General features: G+C 37.8%; 1 protein-coding gene across 1 annotated transcript; it reads right to left on the bottom strand.

The window, feature by feature from the left end:
• Nucleotides 1–2090: 2090 nt before the first annotated feature.
• LOC121425636 lies at nucleotides 2091–10679 on the bottom strand. Its single transcript, XM_041621760.1, has 4 exons — nucleotides 10605–10679; nucleotides 8138–8257; nucleotides 4633–4782; nucleotides 2091–3559 (listed from the first exon to the last, which is right to left on the bottom strand). The coding sequence occupies exons 1-4, from the start codon at nucleotides 10669–10671 to the stop codon at nucleotides 3075–3077; spliced, it is 822 nt and encodes a 273-aa protein (XP_041477694.1). The 5' UTR covers nucleotides 10672–10679; the 3' UTR covers nucleotides 2091–3074.
• Nucleotides 10680–16348: the final 5669 nt, after the last annotated feature.

The raw sequence follows: 16348 nt of genomic DNA, 5'->3' as shown, positions 1-16348 counted from the left end.
TAAATGCACCTCCTTGAATCTAACTCTTGACAAAAGTTGCTTCAGTCGTGCACATTACAGTGAACAAATTGTCATTTATCAATAACGAAATGAAACTTCAGAAGAAAATAGAAAATAAATGTAAAGATATTCAAGCAATAGAAAATGTACAAAGAAGGGCCACTAAGTTGGTACCTGAAGTAAAGAACCTTCAATATGAACAAAGATTGATTCAACTAAAACTTCCTACATAAGCATATCGCCGAGCGCGAGAAGATAATGATCGAAACATACAAGTTATTTCACAGGTATGTAAGTTATTTCACAAGAGGTAGTGCCAGATTTGGGTCGTCAGGTGCACGGGCCTACCACAGATCATGATAAAAATTGTACATTCCGAGGTCAGTAACTGAGAAACGTAAGAATTTTTTTACATAAGACAGTGTAAGAATTAGGAAACCTTGGAATAGCCTAAGTAATGAATTAGTAAATGCACCCAGTGTCCACATCTTCGAGAATGGAGTATTGGAGATGTGAACCTACCTGTGAAGTACAAGTTTGACGCTGACCCACCAGGACATGATCTGGCCAACCTAAAGAGACAGAATTTGGAACTGAATATATAGAGTCTTAGACTGCGTTCAGAAGCATCCATAGGTAAGATAGAATGAAGGCATATCTAAATGAACAAACGGGGAATCAACAGTCGAGATTTTAGTGTTCAATGAAAGTTCATTTATTCACCGGTAAGAGGGAAGATGAGAACTGAAAATAATTGGATCTTGATTGTCGGGAATAAGGACAGGGGCGAATATAGATTTTTTTCCCAAGGAGGGAGTTTGGCCGAGAAATTTGACAAACAAAAAGTTAACCCCTACCCCCCCCCGTAGACCAGCCACTGAAGGGTGCATTAGTAAAGCTATATACGAAATAAAATCACAGAAAAACGTGTACAAAGCACGGAGATAACAAATGAAAAGAGAAGGCAAAATTGTAATCATAGATGATGCAGCTTTCAAAATTCTGAACAAAACTGAATTCTTTGTCGACATATCTGTTAGATTGTTGTGTTAGTTTATAATAAATAAAATTGTAGAGACAGGGTGAATATTGTTTCATGTGTTTTATGAACGGTATTACCTTCATCGAAGGCATCAGTAGCTAGGCCACTTAAACTTATAATGGCAGAGGTAAAATGGCAAGGCTAAAAACAATGCATGTCTTATACCCAGCACAATCAAAATATCACAGTACCCCCCCCCCCATGCTTATTATGTGGATGTGCCCCATTCTTCCTGCTTCATGTATTTTCTCCATATCTACTTCCACTTCACCGCTAGGGCGCTCATTATCCTGGCAACACGTCCCAGTAAGATTTTCAGTTCTTTTTAGGGGGTGGTGGGTGAGTAACATTTTCGGTAATTCAGTTCTTAAGAAAAAAAAATTCCATGGTAGACGAAGGTAGAGTGGATCGAAATCTGCCTGTTTGAAAATTAAACATTTAAGAAAGCGAATATAACATTCCAAAAACGTCATTATGAAGGTTTAATTAAATTTTCCAAATTCTCCTTTCATGACACGCTCCCCTGTTCCCTGGACTCGGAAGAGACCTTATAACGATCCAATGCATGATTGCTTGCTTATATATACAAATGCTCTCTTGGAAATCAGGTAAGAAAATAAACCACCGCCGCCACTGTCTCCCTCTTCCTCCTCCTACTTCTCTTCCTCCACCTCTTTCTCCTGGCCCTCCTCCTTCTGCTCCTCCCAGCCCGGACTACTATTCCTCTTTTTTCCTCCTCCTCCTCCTCCTCCTAGCTCCGGCCTGCCTTCGTCATCGTCCACCACCACCTTCTCTCCTCCCCACTCACCTCCTCATCGTCACCTTGTTTTACAAACTAAATCAAATTTGGAATAGTTATGAACTTTCCCCATTTAAATCATCGGCAACATCAATCATCATCATCACATCAGCTCCATATACTGTAGTTAACGCAACATAATTCACCAAACTAACGCAAGACACAACCTTTGAACAGAAATCTCTGTAACTCAAAACTTTGAACAGTCATGCTGAATGAAATGGAGATAAAAATATACACCTTTTTTCTGGAGTTGTCTTATTTAATAAACAACTATGATATACAGTATATAAAGAATATTAAACATGTTTCCAATCATTCTGAAGAATACTCTACCAGAAAAATATTCAAAGAAAGGTGTTTATATCGCTGAGATAACATCATGAAGACATTGAAGACCTGGGGTGTTTCATCAATATCTGTCGTCTCATAACGAAAATTTCCATGTTTTTTTTTATTGGCTGCGAAGCACAGGTGTCTGACGGTTACCATCGATTACTCTGGTAACTGCTTCTCGATAACCTGTCGGTGCTGACAACTTTTATGCAACAATCCCCAGATCGCCATAATTATATCTACTACTAGTATACCGCCAACACTCAAGGAGTTTTAGATGCATGGATACAATACAACCAATATTATTACGTAACTATAATGTTGACCGGGCATTGCCTGATCCTCGAGTAAGTTCCAGACTGTCAACTTTCAGTTCACCATTTCAAGATAAGGTTCCATGACAATTCTCCCGATAGAAAATCTGCACGTTATGCCAAACATAAACCCTAAGCCTTATTTTTACACTATTCTGAACCAAAATCTCTATGAAAATCCTCACTCCCTCTGAGATATTAAGACCGGAGCAAATGTCACAGGAGAAAATGTCGTGTCACTAAATCTTTAACCATTTTTTGAATGATATGGTTACATAACTTTTTTGAAACACTGAAGGAGTAGGGGGTAGGGGTGGGCAATATTCTCCCTCGCTGTATACATGCTATAAAACCTAAAACCCCCCAAAATCAAGGTTTCTGAAAATTATCTGTCAATGGCACACTGGAAAAAGTAACAGTGGGTGCAACTAAGTACTAGCTACTTCGAAAGTACTAGCTACTTGGAATTGACAAATATTCCTTCGGGAATTCCTTTTGTCCACTGCATGTTTCAATAGATGAACTACACTACACAGATATAATTAAACGTACGCACTATATTATCACACGATCTTAACAATTTCTAAATCGTACACACAGCGCAAGTGAGTTCCTGACCGTCAATATAGGGTCCACAACGAAGCCCAGTTCCGGCCACACATGTAGCTGTTACCATGTAGAAGAGAGCCCCATTTTCGTTTCCAGCTGTACCAGGCTCTGCTTCCATGTCATGATCGAAACAAACGAACTCAGTACGTTTGTGGCCAGAATAATCTGACATGAGGTAACCACTATACTCCAGGCGCCACTCGTCAGAAGGGCACTCGTTCCGCGCAGGGATCATCAATTTGGTAGATCGTCCTGAGGGCGCCCTACAGACAGCACATTTTGGTGTGTGGTTGTGGATACCATGGAGACGACCGATGGCATTGCTGGTCTCATATTCGGCAGAGTACAGCAGACCACGATGTACACCAGACTGATGTTCATCATAAATAGGTTCAGGTGGCATACATAGATAGTTAGAACCACTTCCTGTATGTGTGTAGTGAGCTCCTGCTGCAGTTCCTACAAATTGCATACACAACAATGCTTATAAGTAGGGGAAGGCGGGTAAGTTGAGCATTGGGGCAAGTTGAGCCACCAGCTCCAGGCCAATAATGAATGAGTCAGGAATTGTGTTAGTGAAGTGTATTGATGACCCATTGCATAACCCCTAACCCCACCACATTGTTTTCAACTTTTTAACAAAAAGTACCTTTTTAGAGCTAGGGAAAAATACAAATTTCAGCCAAAAAAAATTAAAAAGGGTGTGAAATAGACAGGTGCTTTTTACACACACACGTCTTTAAACACAATAAAGACAAACGAACAACATTGTTAGTCCAAGTATGGATCTTAATTCTTGTCATAGTCCTTTACATGATGGATGTATTAGAAATGTATGCATGCAAAGTTACCGCATTACGTTCGGAGTGGGGTGACTTAATCCACCCAACATGAGGTAAGTTGAACCTTAAAAAGCCATCGATAAACGGGCAGACAGGAGTTAATTTATGTAAATGTTCTCTCTTTTTTTAGAGGATGTTAGAATTTATGGAGAATTAGCAAGTGAAAAGACTTTAAATAAAAAAATTGGCGTGATGGTTTTACCTCTATACTTTTTGTAGATTGTTTTTTGTGGCTCAACTTACCCCTAGAAGGTGGCTCAACTTACCCCACAGATGGGGCAAGTTGAGCCATTTGACATTTCTTTTTCAAAGGTGACAATGACTTTCAGTGTGGGGTTTAGAAGTTACACATAGGTGAAAAATATTTCAGAAGAATTAAATGTTAAGGCAAGGTACTTATTTGTACAAGATATATCAAGTTTAACATGCAAAAAGCAATAAGTGTCCCTAGCTACAGTTCAGCAGAAGATTATATAACATGCTATTCGATTGTAGTTATTGTATATTCTAATTTCCATTATTTTTACAAAATATTCTTATATTTGTTGCCATATTGCTTTTAACTCTGTTGCAAAATATAGTTACTGTCCCTTCCCCCATCGCATAGCTTTTTGTCCACTGAACTGCGTGAATCAATGAAACTGAATAAAAGGTAATAAATACAACGTATTTTTGAAAATGTTTTCTTACCAGCATAAAGCAGTTCTGATCCATCAACACAAACATCTCTACCCCATCTTATATACACAGCTCCACTACTATTGACATTGACTACTGTATTACTACCACTCGTGTTTTCACTGCTACCATCATTCGTTTGATCTACAGGACTCGGCATTCCTGAAGAGGGTGGAACAAAAGTTTTGAATATAAATAAATTTTGTGTATATATAATTATAAGTATATTGTGAAAGAAATGAATGAAGAGAACAATGGTAGGCGAAGCTTGAATCAATGTTCCCCAGAGCTATCTACCCTTGGAAACATTGGTGAGGCCGAAAAAAATGTCACTGCCGGGAATCGAACCTGGGACCCGGCCAGGGGCGTCGAACCATTTTTCAGATGGGGGGGGGCAAAATCATGAATCAACTTTCCAAAGGCAAGACAAACACACAAACTCAACCACACACACATTTCATTCTATCTCATTCATCTCATTCATTCTATCTCATTCATGAGTCTATATATATATATATATATATATATATGTATCTCACCAACAAATTAATGCGATCGCGAAGCGCGAGCTGAAATTTTTTAATATACCGCACAGGAAAAAGGTGTCTGTTTAGGAATGTTTGTAGTAACTCATGAGGAGAATACATATCTCACTACACAGAAAATGCGAGTGCCGAGAGCGAGCTGAGACCTGAAAGCCTGACATTCTAAGCATTTTTGGTACCATTGATTAAGAGGGGTATCTGAAAAAAAAAATAGATGCGAGCGCGAAGCGCTAGTTGAAAATTTTGATATTTCGATCTGAAAAAATTGACATTTATGGACGTTTTTAATAAAGAAACAAGATAATTAAAATAAGATCCAACAAAACATTATTGCAAATCGAAGCGGGAGTTCTTTAGGGTTTTAAACTGAAAACGGGACATTCTATTCACCTATTTAATCATGAAAAGTATGGGTTTTTGCTACAGAAATGATGCGAGCGCGATCCAATCTGAAAAGCGGACATTTTGAGCACGATTTTGAATAAAGAATGAGTTGTTTATCTCAATCTCGCTTGCTGATTTCTGTGTTACATTACTATCTTATTTTATTTTTTTGCACATGCGGAATTATGGGGGGGCAAAACGATATATTTGCCCCCCCAATATTTTCATTGGTGGGGTGATCGCCCCCCCCCCCCCCAGGATCGACACCTCTGGACCCGGCCATAGAACGCGGTGCCTTAACCACTAGACCACAGAGGCGGATATAGTGGCTAGGGCGCCCCCCGATTCGATTGACCGTCAGATTAACATATTGACTGGGCGTTGTGGCGTGCGCCTGTAATCCAAGCTGTGGGGAAGTTACAAATTGATGCAGAGGTTCGAGTCCTGGTCGCGTCTTTCGGATGGTGACGCTAAAGGTCGGTCCCAGACGTAAATAATCATATCTGATTGATATACGTCTGACAAAACTCAAATACACACACACACATATTTTCGACCCCATTAATTAAATTTCCTTTGTCGGGCGTAGATAAGTTTTAAATGATGACAAGCCGCCATGCCTCAGCTGAATCAAAGCAAGTGCTTAGAAACAGTTATTGTTATTTATGTTTGGAATCTTTCTCTCTGTCAATATTTCAGAGGGTCAAAATTTTGAGCTATGTCTACACTTGGAAAAATTGATGAGGCGAAAAAAATGTCTCTGCCAGGAATCGGACCCGGGACCCCCACGTAGAGCGCCGATGCCTTAACCACTAGACCACAGAGGCGGGTTATAGTGACTAGGACGACCCCAATCCGATTGGTCGTCAATCTGATCTGGGTCGCCCCAGCCACTAACCCGTGTCTGTGGTCTAGTGGTTAAGGCATCGGCGTTCTAAGCTGCATGAAAGCCCCTGGTTCGATTCCCGACAGACGCATTTTTTCGGCCTCACTAATTTTTCCAAGGGCAGATAGTTCTGGGGAACCTTGATTTGAGCTATGCCTCAAATACCATTGATCTCTTCATTCGGATTCATTCATTTGAAAACATATATTTGAATAAAAGAGTTGGCAAAGCTATTGTACATACAATTTCTCACATTTGTATATTGTTCCATACATTTACTGAATATAAGCACTAATTGCTTTGCAGCTGAGGCATGGTGACTTGTCATTGTTCAAAACTCATCGACACCCGACAAAGAGAATTTAATCAGTAATGTCGAAAATCTGTTTATCTGATGGTCAATCGGATCGGGGTCGCCCAAGCCTCTAGCCCGTCTCTGCGGTCTATAGTGGTTAAGGCACCGGCATTCTAAGCTGGGGGCCCGGGTTCGATTCCGGGCAGAGACAAAAAATTATTTACCGGGAATCGAACCCGGGCCCCCAGCTTGGAACACCCGGTGCCTTAACCACTAGACCACAGAGACGGGTTAGTGCAGGGACCCCGGGGAAGAACAGGTTGGTTATTAATAATCTGAAACGGGTCTATCCCTTTGATATACAATTTTGTATTACATGCATTGTTAAGTTTGATTATTGTCACATTGATATATTGTATATAATTATTTGAATGTTTATTTTGTTTATATTTATGCACCAAGTGCCTAGGACGATCCCAATTCGACTGACGAGCAGATAAACAGATTTTCGACACTATACCAATTTTAATTTCCTTAGTCGGGTGTCGGTGGGTTTTGAACAATGACAAGCCCCATGCCCTAGTTGGATCGAAGCTTTTGCTGAAATACAGTACATGCTGAGAGCTATAGCTCTATGGTACATGTATGGGAGAAATTATACAAAGACAAAGAAAGATTGTATAATTAAGAAAAAGATAGTTACTAAGATAGAAGAGTGACTTCCCTCGCTCTCTCGATTATGACACTTACCAGGGGCGACAGTTTGGGGACAGGGGCACCCCTTCCCACATTAGGAATGTTAAAGTCTTTGATGAAAAAGTTAAGACGACGAAGAAAGTAGAGTATACAATAAAGGTCTGTGTCGTGTCACTCGAAATTGCCCATTATCAATTGAAAAAATAACAATGTCGCATGACTGTGACGCCACCCTGACTGCTTGGATTACGGTAAATCGAAGATTTTTTTCCAATACTTAGCAAATATGGAGTTAGGATATTGCACATAACGATTGTATTTCTTAGTATTTTTTTACTGAAATAGCACTATTTCCTTCCTGGTTCTGGTATACTAGCTCTAATGAAGCGGAATAAAAAGTGTATCAAGTTTGTGTCATCGGGTGACATTATCATCAATAATTATCATTAATATAATCATTCTAATTATTATAATCAATTATCTTTATTTTCATTATCATTATTCCTGACATTATCATCGACACCTCAGTCACATTTGTTCTAAGGAGGCCGTGCAGCGAGTCGAAAACAGCCATTTTATTCATTTTTATTCAAACCATCTATAATTATGTAGCTGGTACGAAAAAATGTTAAAACGGTTTCGACTCGCCGTAGAGCAAATGTGACTGAGGCATTAACAACACTTTGACTCCCGTCGTCACCATTATTCTACCTGATAGTTGGCCATTACACGAAGCGTCCCTCCCATCACGACCGTCTCTTCCCGGTAGGCCAATGTCTCCAGGTGGTCCACGGGGACCGGGAGCTCCTTCTGGACATAGAGAACACGGACCTGACATGAAAAAAAAGATCAAATTTACTGTAAATGTATCTCAATTTTCTTGTTTATAGGGGAATCCAGCCTTGGTCATAAATGTTGTGTTGGAAAGGAGAAAAATGAATAAGACAAAATGGTGAAGGTTTGAAAAAAATCGCAAAGCAATATATATATATTTATAATTCATGACTAAACATGTTCTTCTTTCGGGAGTGGGTATGAAATAATTTTTCGGTTGATGCATAATGAAGATAGGCCTACAATAAAACCCATTTTCAATACTTTCAATGACATTTCACTGATTTTCCCCCCTTAATTCGCGATACAAGAGGAAGCTACTCGCATATGATGTCACAAATCCTCCAAAATAACATTATAACTTTTTGTTAATATTTGCTTCGGCAAGAAATTTATCCACAATGTACTGCACTCGACCCAGGTGAGGTAAATGGGTACCTGGCAGGAATTTATTCCTTGAAATGCCTTCGCGCTGTAAAAGGCTGCGGTGCTAAGGCCGGGGTAATAATCAAATGAAGCGCATTTGGCAGTGATATGCGCTATATAAGCATGTTGGTATTATTATTATTATTATATTAATATTTGATTGATTTTCGTCAAATCTTCACCAATATTTTTTCTGCTATTTTTTTACAATAAACCTCGTCAGGATTAGCTTCCCCTTTAACTATATTGCCCCAAATGAACTTCATCACAGTGGCCACTGGGGCGGATCCAGGACGGGGGGCACAGCCGGCCTTTGCCCTCTCTCTCCCCCCCCCCCCCTTGAGAAGCAAAATTAAAATGTGTAATGTAAAAATACCGTTAAAACAGAAGTGTCCCCCCCCCCTTGATAATGAAGACCTTTTTTTGTTTTGTTTTGTTTTTGCTTGTCATATTTTTCCTCGGAAAAATGTGCCCCCCCCCTTGGAAAATCCTGGATCCGCCCCTGATCGTGGCAATATTCACACTAAGAAATAAAGGTCAAGTTTGCTCATGAATCATTGTTAGCTCCTTTGGGGTGTAATTTTGCACCCTATTGGGAAAAGGTGCACCCATTCACACTATTACTATTATTTGTACCAATAAATGCTCGATTGCATCCTCAGAAGTGCAACATTTTCACCTTTTAAGGAGCATAATGGACGTTACGAAATGTTCAAATTTGCATCTTTACTGCATGGTTCATCTCTGTACCATTATTAGGGTGCCGAGAAAAGGCATCATAATTCTGAGTAAATATGAATGAAAACTAATACATCCCTGTCCATAATTCATTCCAAATACCTTAATGATTATGTTTCTGAATTGCTTTTAGCTTCGTCAAATTAAGTTAAAGTTTAAGTTAGATTTTAAACATACCCGTTATGTCATTATTGTAGTTCATTTTTTTATAAGCATCAAGCATTGAGGTTATTATTGCCTACAGTTATCCAGTTAACTCTTTTTACCACTTAAGTCCACCAGTGGAAAAGGTAGGTAAATATTCAATATCCTATTATACTTCATGTATATTGAGTTCGATATATACGCATACGTGTATTTATCGGAGGACTATATCAATGTATTGGTTATTTGCCGAAGTGAATAATTAAAATATAGACAGAGATAGAAATAAATAGTGAAATAAATAGTACACGAAAGGTTTTCTTGAATTTAAAGTTTGTGTTGGCGCAAGTATGGAGATTAATACGTGACTTTTAGCAGGCATTCTTTTCATTTCTATCTAACTTGGAATTTGTTATGCATTTGATGTTGCTGTCTTATATTGTTTTTTATCCGTAAAAGACTTAAATGAAATACAAAAGAAATATGAAATAATGTGAAATGAGCGGCTATCAAATATACATGATTGGAATAGCATAACGTGCATATAATATTTTTTTTTTCACTTCATTGATATAAAACCTTGTAAATGAAGCTTTTAAAAGACAATATAACTTTCATATTAATCATTCAATTTTTAATACGCTTTATTTTCGGGCTAGCTATATTTGGAATTTGGAACTTTTGCTTGTCATATTTTCGTGGAACGAAATGACTTCCATTTTGTAGTGAATACTTTATTTATTCATTTATTTATTTTTTATGGTCAAATTTTTCTTGGAAGAAAATTACCTCCATTTTGTAGTAAATAGCTTTTTTTGTAGCTTTCATTTTATTCCTGACCTAAATCACCTTTTTTATGGGGGGTTTGTTAATTTTTTAGTGTACAAAATTGCCCCCCCCTGGAAAAATCTTGGATCAGCTCCTGGTTGGAATCATGCATAATTCAGAGTCGTTGCAGCCCAAATCAATTAATATAAAAATATGAATATCATTAGATATTATCAACCCGTTCTAAGATATTCAGAAGACTACATACCACTGATCGGACCGTCCACGTCAATAGTGAGACCAGAAGCAGTAGCAATAGTGGTAACAGAAATCATCCAGTGTAATAGATTGGTCATCTTGAATTAGAATGTCCTGGATTCCGATGTTACAGCTAGGGATTTGATGCTCCTGTTGGAGTTAGAGGAATTTGTTTACGTATCGCATTAATTAAAGATTCAAAAAGATCGTTCAATACTAGAGGAATACTCAACTCAAGATGGTTGAGACATGCACGACTCGCATAAATTTTCGAGTCAATGATAATGGTGGGTCTATATTTCGAAAGATGAGAGGGGGAATGAAATAGAAATGGGTGTATTTCTAAAATTTCTTAAGTATGGCACCATCAGCCTTAGTCAAGGGGTGAAGACATACCCCACTCTCTTTACCAATATACACACTCTTGTTTGGGTTTTTTCACTACTTGAAAATTATAGCAGAAATGTTGACTTTGAAAAAAGCTCAGATTATCTCTGCGCACCCTTTGCAGAAACATCAATGCAATTAGCCGAAGTAATAGATGTGATGAAGAATTGATGAGACTTGGAGAAATGTAATTTCCTTACCTTTAAGTCTATATCTTCTTTTCTTCACGATGTGGTACTTCTCTGGCCTTTTTTTCTGAAATTAGAATGGCTGTCTGATTTGTTAAGAGACAGTGATTGCATTTTATGATTACAAAGAAGATACGTGGAAGAGTACTTCGTCATGTTTGTTAATTCTAATTGGTTGAGAAGAGGACGAAGTCCCGCCCATCACTAAAGGGTAACAGCCAATCAAAGCGACTGTTTCGTTGTGACCGTGCCGTCATTACTGTCGACAACTTAGGATTGATATAAAAAAGAGGGGTATACTTTTTTGTAAGACGACGTCCGACCTGAGAATTAGATAAAAAGGGGAGTGTGTTTAACTTTTAATTTAGCTATTTTTCAAAGAAGCAGGTGCCCCCACTTTCCATCTCTCTCCCTGCCCCCCCCCCCCTCTCTCTCTCTTTCTCTTAAGGTTGACTCTTGAGAAGTGAAAAAATGTGTGGCCCAAAATCAAGTTGGGAAAAAGAGTAAAATCTAACAGGCATTAACAAAAACAATTTAATTGAAATATGAAAAAGTTCGTTCATTATAATTTTGAAAGTTTAGCATTATTTTATATATTTTCCGTATGGTCGGAATGAGCCAGACGATGACACCATCCCTCATGTATTCTAGTTAAATATGACTAAAAATAGTAAAAAATGAAAAGAAAAGCAGTTGCGCTCAGCTGACATTTTCAGTCATCATCTTTGTTTTAAAGGACAAGTCCACCCCAACAAAAAATTGAATTCAATAAAAACAGAAAATCCAACAAGCATAACACTAACAATTTCATCAAAATCGGATGTAAAATAAGAAAGTTATAACATTTTAAAATTTCGCTTAATTTCACAAAACAGTTATATGCACATCCTATCCTGTCTTGTATGAAAATGAGGAGACTATGACGTCATCCACTCACTATTTCTTTTGTATTTTGTTATATGAAATATGAAATTCTCCTCATTGTCAAATGATACAATGATTAATTCCTCCCTGAATGTCTGGAATTAGCATTGTTTAATACTAAATGGTTCAGTCAATTTGTTCCTTATTGTCAAATCTATAAAAATGAAATATTGTATAATTCAATCAATAAAAAACAAAAGAAATAGTGAGTGATGGACATCATTGACTGACTCACCTCATTGTGTGCATGTTTCGTTTTTTAATATGTTCTTTGTTAGCTTTGAATATTCCTTAATTCTTCAAGCTAAAACAATTTTCAACCAAAATATGGGAGAGCGTAGAATTTTTTCAAATCCTTTCATTGTGTGCTACAAAGGTTATTGTACCTTTTGAACAGAGCCACACAGATGGGCGGGGTCTCGGGATGCCCCCCCCCCCCCTTAATTAAAACAAAATCATGACCAAGAAAAAAAGTGTACAGGAAATAAAAGGAAAGATAGAAAGTAAAATATGATATGATTTTCTGAATATTATGTCAAAATCTATCACAAAATTTGATATAATAAAAAAGTGGGAATATTTGCGTGCTCACTTCGCTCACTCACAACTTTTTAATACATTTTACCCGACCTGCCATATCTAGCTCCTTCAAAATTGACTCAATACACCATTGTCATTGAAAGACATGAATCCCTTCCTGTGTTTCCTGTCAAGCAATTTAACGTGCCACTGGTCAAAGAATCAATGACCCCTTGAAAAATACATTCATGTCTTTTAAAGGTACATAACATAATTTGTTTCATATAATAACAGGATTTGAATAATCACAAGTTTTTCCAATTAATAATGCAAATCTTCTTGCTTGGGTTGACAAAAAAAAATCTTATTTTCTCGGTTACTTATGAAGGAAAATTAAAAGGTAAGAGAAGTTTAAATGAGAAAACAAAATAATTCAAGTAATCACGTAAATAATTAAATTTGTAAATAAAATTTGACAGCATGATTCGAAAATTGTGGCACAAATAATGAAAAGGTCCAGAGGAACTCTCCTGATTAGCAAGAAGTCTGATCATCATATTACTCATATTCTGCAATTCTGGCGCAAGCCTCTTTTTGAACCCCCAACAAAAACGTCCCGTGTTCGCTCAAGCATGAACAAAACTCATTTTTTTTAAATTGCATTTCAAAGATAAGACGTTAGAGCACCTATTAGCACCAAAATATAGACATCATAATTTGAAACAAAAATTTTATAGACTTTTCAAATCTGTCCCGTTTTTTTATACGCACTGTATAGGGGAAGGCGGGGCAAGTTGGGCCACCACCCCCATGCTAATAATGAATGAGTCAGACATTGTTGTAGTGTCATTTATTGATGACCCATTGCATAACCCTTAACCCAACCACTTTATTTCCAACTTTGAATAAAAAGTACTTTTTTAGAGGGAAAAATACAAATTTCAGCCAAAAAAGTAAATAAGGGTGTGAAATAGATAAGTGCTTTTTACCCAAACACGTCTTTGAATATATTATAGAAATAAGAACAATATTGTAAGTACAGGCATGGATTCTCATTCTTGTCATAGTTTTTTGCATGATGAATGCATAAGAAATGTGTGGATGTGAAAATATCATAGTAAGTTCGGACAGGGGTAATTTAAGCCAAAGCAACATGGGGCAAGTTGAGCCATGTTAATTCTTATGGTGATGTATAATATAAAAATTAAAAAACGTAAAAAGCCATTGATATGCAGGCAGTAAGGAGTAAATTCACATGACAGTTCTTTTTACTTTTAGAAGATGTTAGTATTTATAGAGAATTAGCAAGTAAAAAGACTTTAAATGAAAAATTGACATCCTGGTTCTTCCCACATACATTATGTACATAGTTTTTGTGGCTCAACTTACCCCAGACGGTGGCACAACTTACCCCATATATGGGGCAAGTTGAGCCATTTAACATCGTTTTTTTTTTCAAAGGTCACGATGACTTTCAGTGTGGGGGTAGAAAGTTATATATAGGTGAAAAACATTTCCCAAGAATCAAATTTAAAGGCAAGGTACTTATTTCTACAATATTACTAGTCGTATCAATTCTAACATGCAAAATGTAAAAAGTGTCACAACTTATCCCGCCTTCCCCTACAGTACAGTAAGCAAAACACTTAAATCAAGGTCATCAACTTCAATTTACTGGTATACAAGCTGCATGATATAAATTCGTAAGTATGCGAGAGACTATATAAACGCCTGCTGCGAGCGAGTGTAGTGAACGACTCTTGACAAAAGTTGCTTCAGTCATGCACATTACAGTGAAAAAATTGTCATTAATCAATAACGAAATGAAACTTCATAAGAAAATAGGAAATAAATGTAAAGATTTTCAAGCAATAGAAAATGTACAAAGAAGGGCCACTAAGTTGGTACCTGAAGTAAAGAACCTTCAATATGAACAAGGATTGATTCAACTAAAACTTCCTACATTAGCATATCGCCGAGCACGAGAAGATAATGATCGAAACATACAAGTTATTAAGTTATTTCACAAGAGGTAGTGCCAGATTTGGGTCGTCAGGTGCATGGGCCTACCAAAGGTCATGATAAAAATTGTACATTCCGAGGTCAGTAACTGAGAAACGTAAGAATTCTTTTTACATAAGAATTAGGAAACCTTGGAATAGCCTAAGTGATGAATTAGTAAATGCACCCAGTGTCCACAGCTTCGAGAATGGACTGGATAAGTATTGGAGATGTGAACCTGTGAAGTACAAGTTTGACGCTGACCCACCAGGACATGATCTGGCCAACCTAAAGAGGAGACAGAATTTGGAACTGAATATATTGAGTCTTAGACTGCGTTCAGAAGCATCCATAGGTATCCATAGGTAAGATAGAAAGACGGTATATCTAAATGAACGGGGATTCAACAGTCGAGATTTTAGTGTTCAATGGAAATTCATTTATTCACCGGTAAGAGGGAAGATGAGAATTAAAAATGATTGGATCTTGATTGTCGGGAATAAGGACAGGGGCGAATATAGATTTTTTTTCCAAGGAGGGAGTTTGGCCGAGAAATTTGACAAACAAACAGTTAACCCCTACCCCCCCCCCCCCCCGTAGACCCGCCACTGAAGGGTGCATTAGTAAAGCTATACGAAATAAATCACAGAACGCAATTCATGGATAATACTTTTAAAAACGTGTACAAAGCACGGAGATACAAATGAAAAGAAAAGGCAAAATTGTAATCATAGATGATGCAGCTTTCAAAATTCTGAACAAAACTGAATTCTTTGTTGAAATATCTGTTAGATTGTTGTGTTAGTTTATAATAAATAAAATTGTAGAGACAGGGTGAATATTGTCTCAAGTGTTTTATGAACGGTATTACCTTCATCGATGGCATCAGTAGCTAGGCCACTTAAACTTATAATGGCAGAGGTAAAATGGCAAGGCTAAAAACAATGCATGTCTTATACCCAGCACAATCAAAATATCACAGTACCCCCCCCCATGCTTATTATGTGGATGTGCCCCATTCTTCCTGCTTCATGTATTTTCTCCATGTCTACTTCCACTTCACCGCTAGGGCGCTCATTATCATGGCAACACGTCCCAGTAAGATTTTCAGTTCTTTTTAGGGGGTGGTGGGTGAGTAACATTTTCGGAAATTCAGTTCTTAAGAAAAAAAAATTCCATGGTAGACGAAGGTAGAGTGGATCGAAATCTGCCTCTTTGAAAATTAAACATTTAAGAAAGCGAATAAAAAATTCCAAAAACGTCATTATGAAGGTTTAATTAAATTTTCCAAATTCTCCTTTCATGACACGCTCCCCTGGTCCCTGGACTCGGAAGAGACCTTATAACGATCCAATGCATGATTGCTTGCTTATATACAAATGCTCTCTTGGCAATCAGGTAAGAAAATAAACCACCGCCGCCACTGTCTCCCTCTTCCTCCTCCTACTTCTCTTCCTCCACCTCTTTCTCCTGGCCCTGCTCCTCCCAGCCCGGACTACTATTCCTCTTTTTTCCTCCTCCTCCTCCTCCTCCTCCTAGCTCCGGCCTGCCTTCGTCATCGTCCACCACCACCTTCTCTCCTCCCCACTCACCTCCTCATCGTCACCTTGTTTTACAACTAAATCAAATTTGGAATAGTTATGAACTTTCCCCATTTAAATCATCGGCAACATCAATCATCATCATCACATCAGCTCCATATACTGTAGTTAACGCAACATAATTCACCAAACTA

The sequence above is a fragment of the Lytechinus variegatus genome, chromosome 12, assembly GCF_018143015.1.
Source record: "Lytechinus variegatus isolate NC3 chromosome 12, Lvar_3.0, whole genome shotgun sequence".
NCBI lineage: Eukaryota > Metazoa > Echinodermata > Echinoidea > Temnopleuroida > Toxopneustidae > Lytechinus > Lytechinus variegatus.
This window is presented reverse-complemented; position numbering and strand designations above follow the sequence as displayed.

What these genes read in the sequence shown, in the direction of transcription:
- LOC121425636 (XM_041621760.1), bottom strand. Translation starts at nt 10,671, where the DNA reads ATGATTTCTGTTACCACTATTGCTACTGCTTCTGGTCTCACTATTGAC. An exon ending in GTGTAATGGCCAACTATCAG is followed by an intron (nt 4,783 to 8,137) that starts GTAGAATAATGG and finishes CACCCTCTTCAG; the next exon opens with GAATGCCGAGTCCTGTAGAT. An exon ending in ATCAGAACTGCTTTATGCTG is followed by an intron (nt 3,560 to 4,632) that starts GTAAGAAAACAT and finishes TGCAATTTGTAG; the next exon opens with GAACTGCAGCAGGAGCTCAC.